Source organism: Leptosomus discolor, chromosome 27 (genome assembly GCF_034619465.1).
Source record: "Leptosomus discolor isolate bLepDis1 chromosome 27, bLepDis1.hap2, whole genome shotgun sequence".
NCBI classification, from domain to species: domain Eukaryota; kingdom Metazoa; phylum Chordata; class Aves; order Leptosomiformes; family Leptosomidae; genus Leptosomus; species Leptosomus discolor.
The window spans coordinates 2,124,493-2,140,392 of record NC_141417.1 but is presented as its reverse complement, the minus strand read 5'-3'; the positions used below and the strand labels follow the sequence as shown (position 1 = coordinate 2,140,392).

At 66.6% G+C, this 15,900-nt stretch overlaps 1 protein-coding gene across 1 annotated transcript; it reads right to left on the bottom strand.

Moving 5' to 3' along the window:
* Window positions 1–8,354: 8,354 nt before the first annotated feature.
* Window positions 8,355–15,898, bottom strand: LOC147413496 (keratin, type II cytoskeletal 8-like; the record flags this gene model as incomplete). Its single annotated transcript, XM_086478665.1, has 9 exons — window positions 8,355–8,551; window positions 8,671–8,726; window positions 9,658–9,878; window positions 11,076–11,201; window positions 11,573–11,737; window positions 11,835–11,930; window positions 12,065–12,125; window positions 13,008–13,216; window positions 15,677–15,898. Coding segments are annotated over 9 exons (1,353 nt in total), but the record flags the coding sequence as incomplete, so codon positions are not given.
* Between the last annotated feature and the right edge of the window lie 2 nt (window positions 15,899–15,900).

The following is a 15,900-nucleotide window of genomic DNA, read 5'->3' as shown; positions in this document are numbered from 1 at the left end:
TTTCTCCTCTCCCTAAGGACAAAACCCCGCACTCCCACACGTGCCTAAGAGCTTCCCCAGGCCAGGCTTGAAGGAGAAGCTGGAAGGAATAAAGGGATTCTTCCCGTGGAAAGATATAAATAACCAACCTCGCCGTGTCCTAACCCCAGCCCAGAGGCAAAACCTGATCCCAGGAGGTTTTGCAGCTCCCCGAACGCGTACGGCTGCATTTCTCTAATGAGCTTCCGAGACTTTCTCAAGGCCACGGCAGGAGGGTTGGGCGCACGCCCGTCCCGCAGCCTGAGCATCTGTGGCAGGTCCCCCCCCGCGGTGGGGTGGCAGCTGTGGGGCAGGGACCCACGGGCTCGGTGCCCTGGTTCACCTGCCATGGGTCATCCTCCCCCTTCTGCTGGCGGGTCCCTGCGTGGGGACACGAGGGTCTCCAGGCTCCACGGAGGAGCAGGCACGCTCCGTGCCCCTCGGCAGGAGATGAACCATGGCAGGATGCGACGCCTTGCCCGGATGGAAACTGGGATTTATCCTACCGGGAGGTGACGGTGCTCAGCATCTCTCACCGGGACGGCAGGGATCACGATGCTGGAAGCAGCACAGTCCCTGGGCTGCACCACCAGTTTATACTGGGAGCATTTCAGAGCTGGGGAAGCTTCTCAAAGCCATCGATGGGCATCGCAGCCCGCGGCGGCGAGCGCAGCCCCTCGCCGAAGGCCGACGCTGGGCTCTCCGGTCTCGCTGCTTGCTCTCCCCGCGGGCCAGGTCTCCCATGCAAAGCAGAGGAAAGAAAAAGGGAAACGAAAGCCGGGCAGGCACGTCCTGCAGAGCTCTTTGATGGTGCACCAGCGGCTGCACCCACGGGCCGGCTCCTCTCCCGGCAAAGAGGGGTGGGAAGAGGGGATGTGTCCTCATTGGGGGGTTAAAAAAGGCTCTGGACAAGCCCATGCATCAAGCCCGGAGCTGGATACTCGGGTTATCCACAGCCTGGAGCTGGATACCCACGTTATCCGGAGCCTGGAGCGTTATCCGCACCCACGGGTACCCCCACGGGAGAGGGGACCACTAAGACACGGGCAGCATCCGAGCTGCAGCACCCGTAACCTCAACCAGGGCAAAGCAGAGCAAAACCAGAGAGCCCAAACGCACGCGGTTTCACCCCAAAGCCGCCCTGGGACCGCGTTCAACCGAGAAAACCCCGCTCCGTCGAGCAGTGGCGGAGCAGGAGACTCCCGGCTGCTCCACCGGCAATTACTGCCCCGGCAAATTGCAGGGCTGGGGCGGGAGCTGGGAATCATAAGAGTGGAAATAACAAGGTGGGTCCCCGAGAGAGATCAAAGCGGCGTGTTGCAGAAGACGGGCGGCACCCCCGCTGCTGTCAGGGCTGCAATCGCAGCCGGCAGCGAGCCCCGGGCGCTCGCTCCGCAGCCTCCTCGCCGCAAGTGATGCCGCTGAGACGCGGGTCACAGGCAGCCCCTGCTCGTGGGAACCCGGGGCCCTCCGTCAGCGGCGTCGATCCATCGCGGCGTCGATCCATCGCGGCGATAATCCTCGTCCTTGCGGCGATGCCACCGAACGCTTTCGCCTGACGGCACCCGGGTCGGGCGTCACCTCTCCCGCTGACCCCTGCCCCCCCGGGATGTCGGCCCGAGCTCCTTTCCCCACCGCAGGGGAAAGCTCTTCCCAGCTCTTCCCTCCCAGGGATGGGGGGGGAAAGCAGAGCCGGGTCTGCCACGAAAGGGGCGTTGGGGATCGTTTTGGAGGAGCAGGAGGGGAAGCGGGAAACAAGGCAGCCCCCACGGGACACCCCCGCGCTGGGGAGATGAGGACCTGCTCCGAGGGACACAGGAGGGGCAGGGTTGGCCCCTGGGGGGGGCGGTGAGGGAGGCCCCATGGCATCTCACAGCCCCGGCAAGGCCAGCACGGAGCCGGACAAACCCATCCCTTGGGAATAAAGACCCGTCGGACACCCTCTTCCCCCTGTTTCTTCCCACGTCAGAGGAAACCCGGTGGTGATCATCCCTTGCTGGCCCTGAGGGCAAACAAGGGCACCAAAATGGGGCAAATTTAGAGGGGAAAGGGTCACGCTGAATACCCCTGTGATGGGGCCGAGGGTGGGGAATCGCACTTTTAAGCATCTTCTGGCAGTCAAGGAGCGTTGGCAGAGCAGAGCATCTCCCCCAGCCCCTTCCCCGACCCCGACAGCATCACTTGGGGCCAGAACATTCATTTTTAGTGCAAAAAAAAAAAAAAAAAAAAAAAGGATGAGGAAAACCAGTTTTGAAGCCTCAGGGAAAAGGAAAAGTTTCTCCAAATTTGGCAGGAGACTGGAGGGGATTTTCCCCTGTGCAAAGGTCCCCTCATATCTGATAAACTTGGGGGTGGAAATGAGGTTGTTCAACTCTCTCTTACATGAAGCAATCAGAAAAAAAGAAAAAAAAAACAAAGAGCTTTTTGGGGAAGTAAACGGGGAAAATGGATGGGAGAGCATCACTCTTTTCAGCAAAATTGAAGCCCAGAGGATTGAGCATGGACGTGGGAGCCACTGCCGGACCAGTGGGGTGAAAGCGACAGGGACCGGGGGTGGATTTTGGACCCAACAGCCTCCTGGGACAGAGGGAAAGCGGCTTTGCTGCAGCATCACCCCCTCCCCAAATTGTCGGGGTCACCTGCAGGATGAGGCAGGGAGGGAAAGGCAGACGTGGAGCGACGGAGGTGGGAGCCGAGGGCGCTGCACCCCATGGGATGTCCCTGCATCTGTCTGTCCGTCCGTCCATCCATCCATCCACGCATCCCGCAATCCTCGGGGTGCGCCGGCAGGGACGGTAAAGGCAGAGCACCCTCTAAAGGGCAGAGACGCGCCGGGAAGCTGATCCAGCCACCCCATCCCCCTAAAAATAAGTCCAGCCCTCCCCACCACCCCATCTCACCACGCTTTCCCCTGCCCTGGGGGGTCGCCGCCACCCGGGGGACGCCCCACACCTGATCCCGGGGTGTTTCCCCCCCCCAAAAAAAAAGCAACACCCTCCCCAAAATGTGCCGGGTCTGGGGATGCTTCACCCCCGTGAGGAGTCAAGGGGGGGGGGGGGAGGCGGCCGAAAGGGAAGGATGGGGCTATGGGGGCGGGGGATGCTGGGGGCCAGGTGAGGTTTGGGGGGCTCCAAGGGGGGGAGGGCAGCACCCCGGGAAGGGCGCAGGGGTGTGCGTGTGAAACTATGAAGAGGAGCTTTGGGCGGATCCTGCCCCGACGCTAATTACAGGCGTTCATCTCGCCCGCAAGCCCGGTCTTGCCCCTGCACCCCTGCCCCGAACCACACCTGGGCAAAGGGGGGGGACAAGCCCCCCCCCCCCCCGCTATGGGGCAGGGACCCCCTGCGACACCCCACGCCCGAACACCCCGATTTTGGGTGCCCCCCCCCTCCATGGGTGCTGCTTGTTTCCATCCACTGCGGCGTCACGTCCATCCGCCGGCAAAGGGGACCCCAAAATGCTTCTGGGCGTGAGGGGCTGCGGGGGGGAGGTGGGTTTTGGGGTGAAGGAGCCCGTTTTGGTGGTGGATTGGGGGGGAGGGAGGGGGCTCGGAGGGTCCCGCAGAGGCAGAAATGGGGGTTCAGGTCCCATCACTGGCAGGAAATTTGGGGGGGGGGGGGGTCACAAAGCACCTGAGCTGGTGGCTCAGCCCCACCCTCGGATGCCCGGGTCCTCACACTGGGGGTCCCCCACCAGGCAGGGTCCCCAGCTAACGCCCCCCCAAACCCCCTCACCCCACTCCCCTCACAGCCCAAGAGGAACCCAGGCACTCGGGTCCTCCCTCCCATCTCCCCCCACACACACACACCCCCCCCCCCTCAGGACACCCCAAAAGGAGCAGGGACACACCCCCCCCAACCCCAGGGGTACCCAAAAAACACGTGGGCCTCGCACGGGGCCCTGGCACGTCGCTCCCGGTGAGTCACGGCTCCACCCGTGAGACGAGCTGAGTCAGGCATCAGCCTGCCCCGGCTTCCCCCCCCCCCCCCCCCGCAAGCCCTGGGGGGGGGTCACAGCCGGCCCAAATCCCCGGGAATGGACCCCCAGAGTGGTTTCTAGGATCAAATCCTGCCAGTGGGGACCGGGGACTGGCGAGTCCCCAAGCTGCATCCGTGCCTCAGTTTCCCCATTCAGGGCATCATCTCTCCAGCTCCAGCCCCGGGAGCTTTTTTTGGAGGTGGCGGGTGGTTTTCAACACACGCACCCCCCCGCACCCCCCCCCCCCCCCCCGCCCATCCCAGCACCCTCTGGGTGCCCCTGCCAAGCTGCGGGGTGAGGCCAGGGTCGCCCCCCGGTGTCCCCAGTCCCAGCAGGGTGGGGTGACAGTGAAAGCCGGGGTGGCACCGCACCCCGCCCGTAGCAAAGCGCTGCCCCAAAAACCACCCCCCCCACACCCCCCCCCGCCTGTCCCAGCGCTGCCGGGGCCTGCCTGGTCCTGCCCGCCGGGATCCGGCTGTGCCAGCACCCATGGGTGCTCAGCACCCCCCGGTTGTGGGTGCCCCCCCCCCGGGGAACGGGGTACTGCAGAGCAGGGCTGCTGGCACCCAAATGGGGTGATGCTTTAGGGGGGGGGGGGTCCCCTCCAGCCACCGCTTCCCCCCCCCTCCGCGTTCCAGATGACACCGTGGGTGACAGCCCCGGGGGTCCCACCGAGCTGCCCCCCTTGGGGGGCTCAAGCCCCCCCTCAAGACTCCAGCCCTCCCCGTGCCTCAGTTTCCCCTGCAAGGCCACGTCTCTATCACCCCCAGAGTCTCCGAACCGGGGCGGAGGGGGAGGGGGGGTCCATGGGGTCCCCCGGTCTCAGCCCCACCGGCTGTGCCCCCCCCACCCCCACCCCCAGCCGGATCCAGCCCCCCCCCCCAGCCCCCAAATGCTCGGTGGGGTTTGGAGCCGGGGGGTCCGGGCTGGGGTGGGACCCCGCAGGTCGGGCTCATTCTCCCCCCCCATCCCCTCCCTGGGGGGACGAAGGGCCCCCCCCCCCCCCCAGCATCCTGCGCCCCCCCCCCCCAGCAGCAGGCAGCTGCCTGCACCCCGGGATCCGGCAGCTCCCGCAACCCATCCCCGCTCCTCTGCCGCCCCCCAGCGTCCCCGCCAACCCCAAAACCATCCCGGGGGCGAGGGGGGGGGGGGCCCGAGGCTGAGCCCGACGCCCCTGGGATGTTCCCCAAATTTCCCCCTCCCCAAGTACCCCCGTGAGCCCCCAAAGCAGCTCGCAGCCCCCCAAAAATGCAGGGGAGCCCCGAGGGACCTGGATACAGCTCCGGGGGGGGGGGGGGGGGTACACCCCACCCAAGTCAAGCCCCGAGGGGCAGGGTGGTTGTGAAATCGGGGGGCGGGGGGGGTAGAAAAGGGGGTTCCAGGGTGGTGGCCCCACTTTAACACCCCCATACACGCTCCGGGCAGGGGGGCGAGCCCGGGCACCGCCGTTGCTGCCGCCCCCCCCCCTTATTTTGGGGGGGGGGGGGGTGTCAGCTGTGTCACCCCCCCACCCTAACCCAGCACCAGCCCTGCTTTGGCCTAAGGGTCCCCCAGATGCTCAGCCCCCCCCCCAGGAATGGGGGGTGTCGGGGCGGCTCTCGGGGACCCCCCGGCTGCTGATGCTCCCGCCTCCCCCCTTCTCTTCGCACCAGGAACTGCCCCCCCAAAAAAACCCCACCCCTGGGGGGCAAACTAGCAGGGCGGGGGGGGGGGGGGGGGGGGGGCGGGGCCAGGGCCCCCCCGGAGCGCGTTAATTAGCTGCAAGCGGTAATTACAGCGGAGGCTGCCGGTGCCGACGGCAGGTGTCACCTCCGGACCGGGAATGGGAGGCGGGAGGTTGCACCCCCCCCCCCAACTCCCGGAGCACCCCAAAACCCTGGGGACACATACACACACACACCCCCCCCCAATACCCTGGGGACACCCCCCCCCCCAACTCCACCTCGCAGCCCGCACCCCCCCCCCCCACTAAGGGGTCACTGTAGGTGCCATCAGTGCCGGGGGGATGCTGAGCCCCCCTCTAAAGCCGCCGAACCCCCAAATCCCCCCCCCAAAATCCCCCCCCCCCCCCCGGCACGTCCCCGTGTGAGCAGGATCTGGCCCAGCCCAGCGCAGCCGGGGGCTGGTAATGATTAACCACGGGACAAAGTCCCCGTCTGCCATCGGGGACACCCCGGGGACGGCTCCGAGCAGGGGTCCCCGTCCCTCCAGCCCCCCCCCGGTCTCTGCCACCGGCAGCTCCGATGGCCCCGGTCATGTCCCTTGTCACCCCGGAGGGCCTCGGGGTGGGAAAATCCCATTAAGGCCCATCTCCCCCCGCCTCTTCCCAGGGCTGGATCCCAAGGAGGGGGGGGAGGGACACCCCCAAACTGGGCTCCTGCACTCCCTCACTGCGGCTCGGCATCGGGAGGAAAGAGGGGCGGTGGGTGGGCACCCGGGGCGTCCCTTCCTCCCGGGGTGACTTGGGGCTCTCTGGCCCCCCTTTTGGCACAGCAGACCCCACGGGTGGGGCGAGCCCATGGTTTTTGGGGTGCAGAGGCAGCTGAAAATAACGGGGTCCCACAATTCCCCCCCCCCCCCCGAGACACTGGAGAATCCCCCAGGGCTGAGCTGGGTGGGCCAGACGCGGTGGGAGCCCTCACTTGGGAGCCCAGAGGGAACCTTGGTTTTGGGGGGAAAATCCTGCGGGATTGGGCCAGCTGGATTTTGAACCCTGCCGGCCTTGGCCTCGTTAGAGCCAGCGCTAACGAGGGCCGTAATTAAGGCCCGCGCAGGCTGGCGCTGGGGAGCCTCAAAGACACCCCACGGCGCGGCGGCGCGGCACGGGGCTGCGCTGGGGTCTGCGGGTTGGGGAGGACCCTGGCGCCCCAGGAGGGAGCCTGGCACCCCAGGACAGACCCTGGCACCCCAAGGCAGATCCTGGCACCCCAAGACAGGTCCTGGCACCCAGGGATGGAGGCTGGAACCCCAGGAGGGACCCTGGTACTCAGAGAGAGAGACTCTGGCACCCCCGGAGGGACCCTGGCACCCCAAGACAGACCCTGGCACCCAGGGATGGAGGCTGGAACCCCAGGAGGGAGCCTGGCACCCCAAGACAGATCCTGGCACCCAGGGATGGAGGCTGGCACCCCCGGAGGGACCCTGGCACCCCAAGACAGACCCTGGCACCCAGGGATGGAGGCTGGAACCCCAGGAGGGAGCCTGGCACCCCAGGACAGACCCTGGCACCCCAAGACAGATCCTGGCACCCAGGGATGGATGCTTGCACCCCCGGAGGGACCCTGGCACCCCAAGACAGACCCTGGCACCCAGGGATGGATGCTTGCACCCCCGGAGGGACCCTGGCACCCCAAGACAGACCCTGGCACCCAGGGATGGAGGCTGGCACCCCAGGAGGGAGCCTGGCACCCCAAGACAGACCCTGGCACCCCAAGATAGATCCTGGCACCCAGGGGTGGGTCCTGGCATCCCAGGCGTGAGACCCCAGGAGGGAGCCTGGCAGTTTGGGATGGATCCTGACACCCCAGACCGCCCTTGGCATCTCCAGCTGGACCCCAGCACCCCAAGATGGACCCCGGCACCCCGGAATGGATCTCGGCAGCCAGGACAGACCCCGGCAGGCTGGGACAGAACCTGGCACCCCAGTACTGACCCTGGCACCGCCGGGATGGATCCTGGCACCCTGGGTGGAGCCTGGATACCCCAAGAAGGATCCTGGCACCCCGGGATGGAACCTGGCAGCCTGGGTGGAGCCTGGATACCCCAAGAAGGATCCTGGCACCCCGGGATGGAACCTGGCAGCCTGGGTGGAGCCTGGCAGCCTGGGTGGATGCCAGCAGGCTGGGACAGATCCTGGCCTGCTGGGATGGATCCCAGCACCCCGGGACGGATCCCAGCAACCCGAGATGGATCCCAGCACCCCAGGATGGATCCCAGCACCCCGGGACGGATCCCAGCACCCCTGGCCTGGGGTGGACGCTGCTCCAGGCCCCCCACGTCCCCGCACACAGCAGCTCCTGGCGCAGGCGTTTACCAAAACCCTCCGTATTTCAAGGGTTTTATTCCAGCAGTGGGAGTCCCCCCGGGGAGGGGGGGGGGGGGGTGAGTCAGGCCCCCCCATTGCCCACCCCACAGCTCCGATGGGGACATGGGGGGGCCAGGAGAGATGGAGGAGGGGGGTTGGGGACAATGCAGGGGTGGGAGCCCTTGGTGGGGACCGGGGCGGGGGGGGGGTGGCTCAGGTTGACCTGGGGGGGGGGGGTAGGGGGTCCCATTCGTCTGCGGGCCAGATCCGGCCACCCAAGGCTCCCACGGAGGGACCCCCAGGGGAGGGGGAAGTGGGGGGGGGGGGGGGGGGCTCAGCTGGTCAGGACGTCGGAGGACTCGGACACCAGTTTCCCATCGCGGGTCTCGATCTTCTTGATGACGATGGCGCGGGACTTGGTGAGGGCCGAGCTCTCCAGGGCGGGGGGCGCGATGGCGTAGCCGGCGCTGACGAAGGAGGGGCCGAAGCCCCCCCCGAAGCTCCCCCCGAAGCCCCCGCCGAGGCCGGCTGCTGCGGGAGAGGGAGCAGCCAGGAGCGCGGTGGCACCCAGTGGTGGCACCCAAATTGGGGGAGGGGGGAGGGGGGGGGGAGGGGTCCCAGCCACCCCACCACCACCCCCCCCACCTTACCCGAGTACCCCGTCGTCTTGGTGTGGATGCTGAGGTTCTGCAGGCCCGACTCCAGCCTGCCAGGGGCAACGGGGGGGACACGAGTGTTGGGGGGGGGGGGGGGGGTAAGGGACATGGCCGAGGCCAGGGGGGTGGCAGAGGGACAGGGGGACCGGCGGCTCCCACAGCCTCGAGCTGTGGAGGCCGGGGTGGGGCTGTGGGATGTCTGCGGGATGCGGGATGCTTGGGGGATACGGGGATGTCTGGGGGACAGGGGATGTCTGGGGGATACAGGGATGCCTGGGAGATACGGATGTCTGTGGGATACAGGGGATGTCTGGGGGATACAGGGATGCCTGGGAGATACGGGATGTCTGTGGGATACAGGGATGTCTGTGGGATATGGGATGCCCATGGGATACAGGGATGTCTGTGGGATGATATGGGATGTCTGGGAGATACGGGATGTCTGTGGATGATATGGGATGTCTGTGGGATACAGGGATGCCTGGGGGATGATACGGGATGTCTGTGGGATGATATGGGATGTCTGCGGGATACAGGGATGTCTGGAGATACGGGATGTCTGTGGGATACAGGGATGTCTGGGGGATGATACGGGATGTCTGGGGGATGATACGGGATGTCTGGGGGATACAGGGATGTCTGGGAGATACAGGGATGTCTGTGGGATACAGGGATGTCTGTGGGATGAAATGGGATGTCTGTGGGATATGGGATGTCTGGGAGATACAGGATGCCTATGGGATACGGGATGCCCGTAGGATACGGGGTGTCTGTGGGGTGATACGGGATGTCTATGGGATATGGGATGCCCGTGGGATACAGGGATGTCTGGGAGATACAGGACGCAGGATGCCCAAGGGATACGGGACGCCACGGGCTGCAGGAGGCAGGACACGGGATGCAGGTCCCATCGTGTCACCCCCTCCCTCCCCCCCCCCCCCACCCCCACCCGGGGTGCCAGCAACGTGGGGGTGCCCCCACCTGCTCTCCTCGCCCTCCAGCAGCTTCCTGTAGGTCGCGATCTCGATGTCCAGGGCCAGCTTGACGTTCATGAGCTCCTGGTACTCGCGGAGCTGCCGGGCCATGTCCTGCTTCGCCTTCTGCAGCGCCGCCTCCAGCTCGGCCAGCTTGCCCTTGGCGTCCTTCAGGGCCAGCTCCCCGCGCTCCTCCGCCTCCGCGATGGCCGTCTCCAGGCTGGCTCGCTGCAAGGCGGGCGGGGGGCGAGGGGGGGGGGGAACGTAGAGAAGGGGTTGGGGGGGGGGGGTCCCGTGGCCTCACATCCCCCGGGTCCCAAGCAGCTCCTTGGGCCCAGCATTCCCTGACTCCCAGCATCTCCCATGTCGCAGCATCCTCCACCCCCCAGCGTCCCTTGCCCCACAGTGTCCCTTGCCCCCCAACATCCTCCACCCTCAGCATCCTCCACCCCCCAGCATCCTCCACCCCCCAGCGTCCCTTGCCCCACAGTGTCCCTTGCCCCCCAACATCCTCCACCCCCCAGCATCCTCCTCCCCCCAGCATCCCTTGCCTCACAGCATCCATTGCCCCCCAGCATCCCTTCCTTCCCCCCCAGCATCCTCCACCCCTCAGCATCCCTCACCCCCCAGCATCCCCCACCCCACAGCATCCCTTGCCCCCCAGCATCCCTTCCTTCCCCCCCAGCATCCTCCACCCCTCAGCATCCCTTGCCCCACAGCGTCCTCCACCCCCAGCATCCTCCACCCCCCAACACCCCTTTCTTGCCCCCCAACATCCTCCACCCCCCAGCATCCCTTGACCCTCAGCATTCTCCACCCCAGCATCCTCCGCCCCCCAGCATCCCTTTCTTGCCCCCCAACATCCCTTGACCCCCAGCGTCCATTGCCCCCCAATGTCCTCCACCCCCAGCATCCCTCACCCCCCAGCATCCTCCACCCCCCAGCATCCTCCGCCCCCCCAGCATCCTTCCTTCCCCCCCAGCTTCCTCCACCCCCCAGCATCCTTTGACCCCAGCACCCCTTGCCCCCCAGCGTCCCTTCCTTGCCCCCAGCATCCCTCACCCCCCAGCATCCCCCACCCCCCAGCATCCCCCACCCCCCAGCATCCCTTTCTTCCCCCCCCAGCATCCCCCACCCCCCAGCATCCCTTTCTTCCCCCCCAGCATCCTCCACCCCTCAGCATCCTTTGACCCCCAGTGTCCCTTGCCCCCCAGCATCCCCCACACCCAGGCTATGAACCCCCCCCCATCTCCACGATATCGATCCCTCCTCCGAGGTTGGGGTCCACAGGTGGCTGGGGGGGGGGGGGGGGAGGGGGGGGAGGGAGGGGCTCAAAACCCCCAGGGGTGCTGGTGTGGGAGGGTGGCAGCAGGAGGAGGGGGCAGCGTCTCCCGCTTTCCCGCCCCGGGGGGGAAATTCCCAGACCTGGTTCTTGAGCGCCTCGATCTCCGCCTGGATCCTCTGGATCAGCCTGTTGAGCTCGTTGATCTCGCTGCGGGTGTTGCGCAGGTCGTCCCCGTGTTTCCCGGCCGTCGTCTTCAACTCCTCGTACTGCGGGGACGGGAGCGGGCAGGATGGAGATGGGGGTGTTCCCCTCCCCCCCCCCCCCCCCCAGCCTCCATCTCCCTTTCCCCCCCAGCACCCCCCCAAAAAAAAAAAAAAAAAAAAAAAGAAAAAAAAATGGGGGAGACAAGAGCCGGGCCGTGCCCCCGCCGGGAGGGATGCTGGCGGCGGGTCGGCTTTGGAGCCGGATCTCTCCACGCCAGCAGCCGCCTGCTCCGGGGCAGGGAGGGGGTTCAGAGGGTGAAGCCGTGAGGAGGAGGAGGAGGAAGGAGGTTGTGTGGCCTCCACCCCAGATCGGGGAGGAGCGGGGAGGGGGGGGTTTAGGCGGGAGCCCGGCGGGGCTCGTCCCCGCGGCTCACCTTGATCTGGTACATGCTCTCGGCCTCGGCGCGGCTGCGGTTGGCGATGTCCTCGTACTGCGCCTTCACCTCGGCGATGATCCCGTCCAGGTCCAGGCTGCGGTTGTTGTCCATGGAGAGGACGACGGAGGTGTCGGAGATCTGCGACTGCAGCTCGCGGAGCTCCTGGGGAGGGGGGGGAAAGGCGGGCGGCCGGGCTGAGCACGGGCAACTCGGTGCGCAGGTGGGCACCCCCCCGCTTCGAGGCAGGAGACCCCCGTACCTCGTCATAAAGCTGCCTCAAGAAGTTGATTTCGTCGGTCAAGCTCTCCAGGCGGGACTCCAGCTCCACCTTGCTCATGTAGGCTTCGTCCACGTCCTGGAGGGCGGAGCAGGCAGCCGTCAGCCCCCCAACCCCGTCAGCCCCCCACCCCCGGTGCTGCCTGGCCCCTGCCAGACCTGGGGGGGTCGTGTGTCCCGTCCCCCGTCCCCCCCCCCCCCGTCCCCCCTCACCTTTTTGAGCAGGACAAACTCGTTTTCCTTCTCAGTGCGGTGGTTGATCTCTTCTTCGTACCTTGGGGAAGAGGGGAGGGCTGGGAGCCGGGGATGGGGGGAAGGGGGATGGGGGGATGGGGGGGTATGGGAATTTGGGGACATGGGGACACGGGGATATGGGGACATGGGGATATGGGGGATGCAGGGGTATGGGAATTTGGGGACATTGGGGACACGGGGATATGGGGATGCAGGGGTATGGGAATTTGGGGACATGGGGGACATGGGATATGGGGGAGGCAGGAGTATGGAATTTGGGGACATTGGGGACACGGGGATATGGGGACATGGGGATATGGGGGATGCAGGGGTATGGGAATTTGGGACATGGGGATATGGGGGATGCAGGGATACGGGAATTTGGGGACATGGGGATATGGGGACATGGGGGGTGCAGGGACATGGGGGGTGCAGGGACATGGGGACACAGAGATATAGGGATGTAGGGACAGGGGGATGAAGGGACATGGGGATAGGGGGACGCAGGGATATGGGGGATGCAGGGATATGGGGACACGGGGATGCAGGGACACAAGGGGGATGCAGGCCTATGGGGACACAGGGATATAGGGACAGGGGCATGTAGGGATACGGGACATGGGGACACGGAGCCACGGGGACACGGGTCCCCCCCCCACCAGGATACCCCTTGCAGCCGAAGCACCACCCTCCCAGGGCAAAGCCACCCCGAACGACGGGCCGCTCCATCCCCATCCCAGCACCCTCAGCCTCCCACAAACACCTCGGGGACACGCGACAGGCACGCCGTCCCCCCCCCCAAGGCACAGGGAAGGGGGGGGGGGGAGCCACGCCACATCCCCCAACCACCCCCACCACCAGACACCCTCAGAGGGGTTGCAAGCATAGGGGTGCAGCCCTGGCCCGGGGGGTTGGGACTGACTTGTTCTTGAACTCCTCCACCAGCCCCTGCATGTTGCCCAGCTCGGCTTCCAGGCGCAGGCGCTCCTGGCCCAGGCCCTCGAGCTGCCGGCGCAGGCTGGCGAGGTAGGTCTCGAAGAGGCCGCTCATGTTGCTGCGGGTGGTCTTCTGGCTCTGCAGGAGGCTCCACTTGGTCTCCAGCATCTTGTTCTGCTGCTCCAGGAACCGGACCTGAGGTTGGGGGGGGGGGGGGGGAGGGAAAGAAAGGGGTCAGCATCACCCACGCCCCCCCCTTTCGCGCGCACACACACACACACACACACACACGTTACCCCCAACGCGTGAATTCCAGCCCGGGGATGGGCTGCGGGATGCGGGGTGGGTCGTAGGGGGTGGGTGGTCGGTGCTGGTTTGCGAGGGGTAGAGGGGGAGGTGGGTGAGAGGGGTGGCGGGAGGCGAGGCTGGGGTCCTGGGTGCCAATCTGGGGGGGGGGCTTGGGGGCCAATCTGGGGGCCTGGGGGCCAATCTGGGGGCCTGGGTGCCAGGCTGGGGTTCTGAGTGCAAATCTGGGGTCCTGGGTGTCAATCTGGGGTCCTGGCTGCCAATCTGGGGTCCTGGCTGCCAATTTGGGGTCCTGGATGCCAATCTGGGTCCTGGCCGCAAATCTGGGGTCCTGGGTGCCAATTTGGGGTCCTGGATGCCAATCTGGGGTCCTGGCCGCAAATCTGGGGTCCTGGGTGCCAATTTGGGTTCCTGGCTACCGATCTGGGGTCCTGGCTGCCAATCTGGGGTCCTGGGTGCTATTTCACAAGGGCAGAGGGTGAGGTGGGGTGCGAGGGGTGGCAGGGGACAGTTCTGGGGCCCTGGGAGCAAATCCGGGGTCCTGGGTGCAAATTTGGGGTCCTGGGTGCAAATTTGGCGGGTCTTGGGTGCTACTTTGCAAGGGGCAGAGGGTGAGAGGGGTGGCAGGGGCGAGTCTGGGGTCCTGGATGCAAATTTGGGGTGTCCTGGGTGCAAATCTGGGGTCCTGGATGCAAATTTGGGCTCCTGGGTGCAATCCTGGGGGTCTTGGGTGCCGGTTTGCAAGGGGCAGAGGGTGAGGTGGGTGGCAGGGGGCGAGTCTGGGGTCCTGGGTGCAAATCTGGGGTCCTGGATCCCAGCCAGGGTGTCACGGGTGCAGTTCTGGGGGTCCTGGGGTGCTTCTGGGGTGCCCAGGTGCAAGCCTGGGGTCACAGGTGCAAGCCTGGGGTCTCAGGGGCAAACTGGGGTGCAATCTGGGGTGCTGGGGTGTGAGTCTGGGGTCTCGGGGCAAACTGGGGTGCTGGGGTATGAGTCTGGGGTCTCAAGGGCAAATTGGGGTGCTGGGGTGTGGGTTTGGGGTCTCGGGGGCAAACTGGAGTGCTGGGGTGCAAGCCTGGGGTCGCCAGGTCCGGGGCCCAAACCTGGGGTCCCGGGTGCAACCTGGGGGTGCCCCCAGGGGAATCCCCGCCCCCCACCCCCCCCACCCCACTGGGCCCCACCAGGACAGGACGGGGAGCGGGGTCCCCAGCACCCATGGGTGCCCCCACCCCAGCTCGGGGGGGGTCCCCATCGCACCCCAAGGGGGGCAACGCTCCCCCCCGCCCCCCATCCCACACCAGCTCCCGCCCCGGCGCCGCTCCCTGCCCTTCAGCTCGGCCGCCATGTCCCCAAGCAGTGGGAGGGGACCAGGGTGTCCCCACAGCCAGGAGGTCCCCGAGGGGGGCCAAAATATACCCAAAGGGGCTCAGGGGGTCCCTAAGTGGGAGGGTTGGGGGTGCCAAGGGGGGGCAGGAGGTCCCTGAGAGGGTCAGAATGTGCCCAAAAGGGCCAGGGTGTCCCCAAGGGGGTCTGGATGTCCCCAAAGCGGCCAAGAGGTCCCCAAGCCCGAGGAGGGACCAAAAAATTCACCCAAAGCGGGTAAGGAGGTCCCGGGGCGGGGGGGGGGGGGGGGCATGGATGTCCTCATGGGGGCCGGGAGGTCCCCCAAGGGGTCCAAAATGTGCCCAAAAGGGTCAGGGTGTCCCCAAGGGGGTCTGGATGTCCCCATGGGGGGGGCAGGATGTCCCCGGGGGGGGGGGGTCAGGACTTCAAGAGGGTCACAATGTCCCCAAGGGACTCAGGATGGACCTGGAGGGGCCAGGAGGTTCCCCGGGGGGGTCTCAATGTCCCCAAGGGGCTCAGGATGGACCTGAAGGGTCCTGGAGGTCCAAGGGGGGCTCAGGAGGTCCCCAAGGGGGTCTCAATGTCCCCAAAGGGCTCAGGATGGACCTGAAGGGTCCCAGAGGTCCAAGAGGGGCTCAGGAGGTCCCCAAGGGGGTCTCAATGTCCCCAAAGGGCTCAGGCTGGACCTGAAGGGTCCCGGGGGTCCAAGAGGGGCTCAGGAGGTCCCCAAGAGGGGTTAGAAGGTCCCCAAGGGGGTCTTAATGTCCCCAAAGGGCTCAGGCTGGACCTGAAGGGTCCCAGAGGTCCAAGAGGGGCTCAGGAGGTCCCCAAGGGGGGGTCTCAACATCCCCAAGGGACTCAGGGTTTGCCCGAAGGGGCCGGGAGGTCCCCCAAGGAGCTCAGGAGGTCGTTGGGGGGGGGGTGTCACCCCAGCCCAGGAGGTCGTTGGGGGGGGGGGGTTGTCCCCAGCCCTCTCCCCGCAGGGTCTCGCCCCAGCCCCGGCCCCACCTTGTCGATGAAGGAGGCGAATTTGTTGTTGAGGGTCTTGATCTGCTCCTTCTCCTCCTTGCGCACCCGCTGGATGCTGGGGTCGATCTCCAGGTTGAGGGGCGTCAGGAGGCTCTGGTTGACGCTGACGGCCGTGATGCCACCCCCGGCCCCTGGCACGACGGCCGGAGCCCGGTAGAGCCCGGTTCCGTAGCGGCTCCCGCCGTACCCGCCGAAGGCCGAAA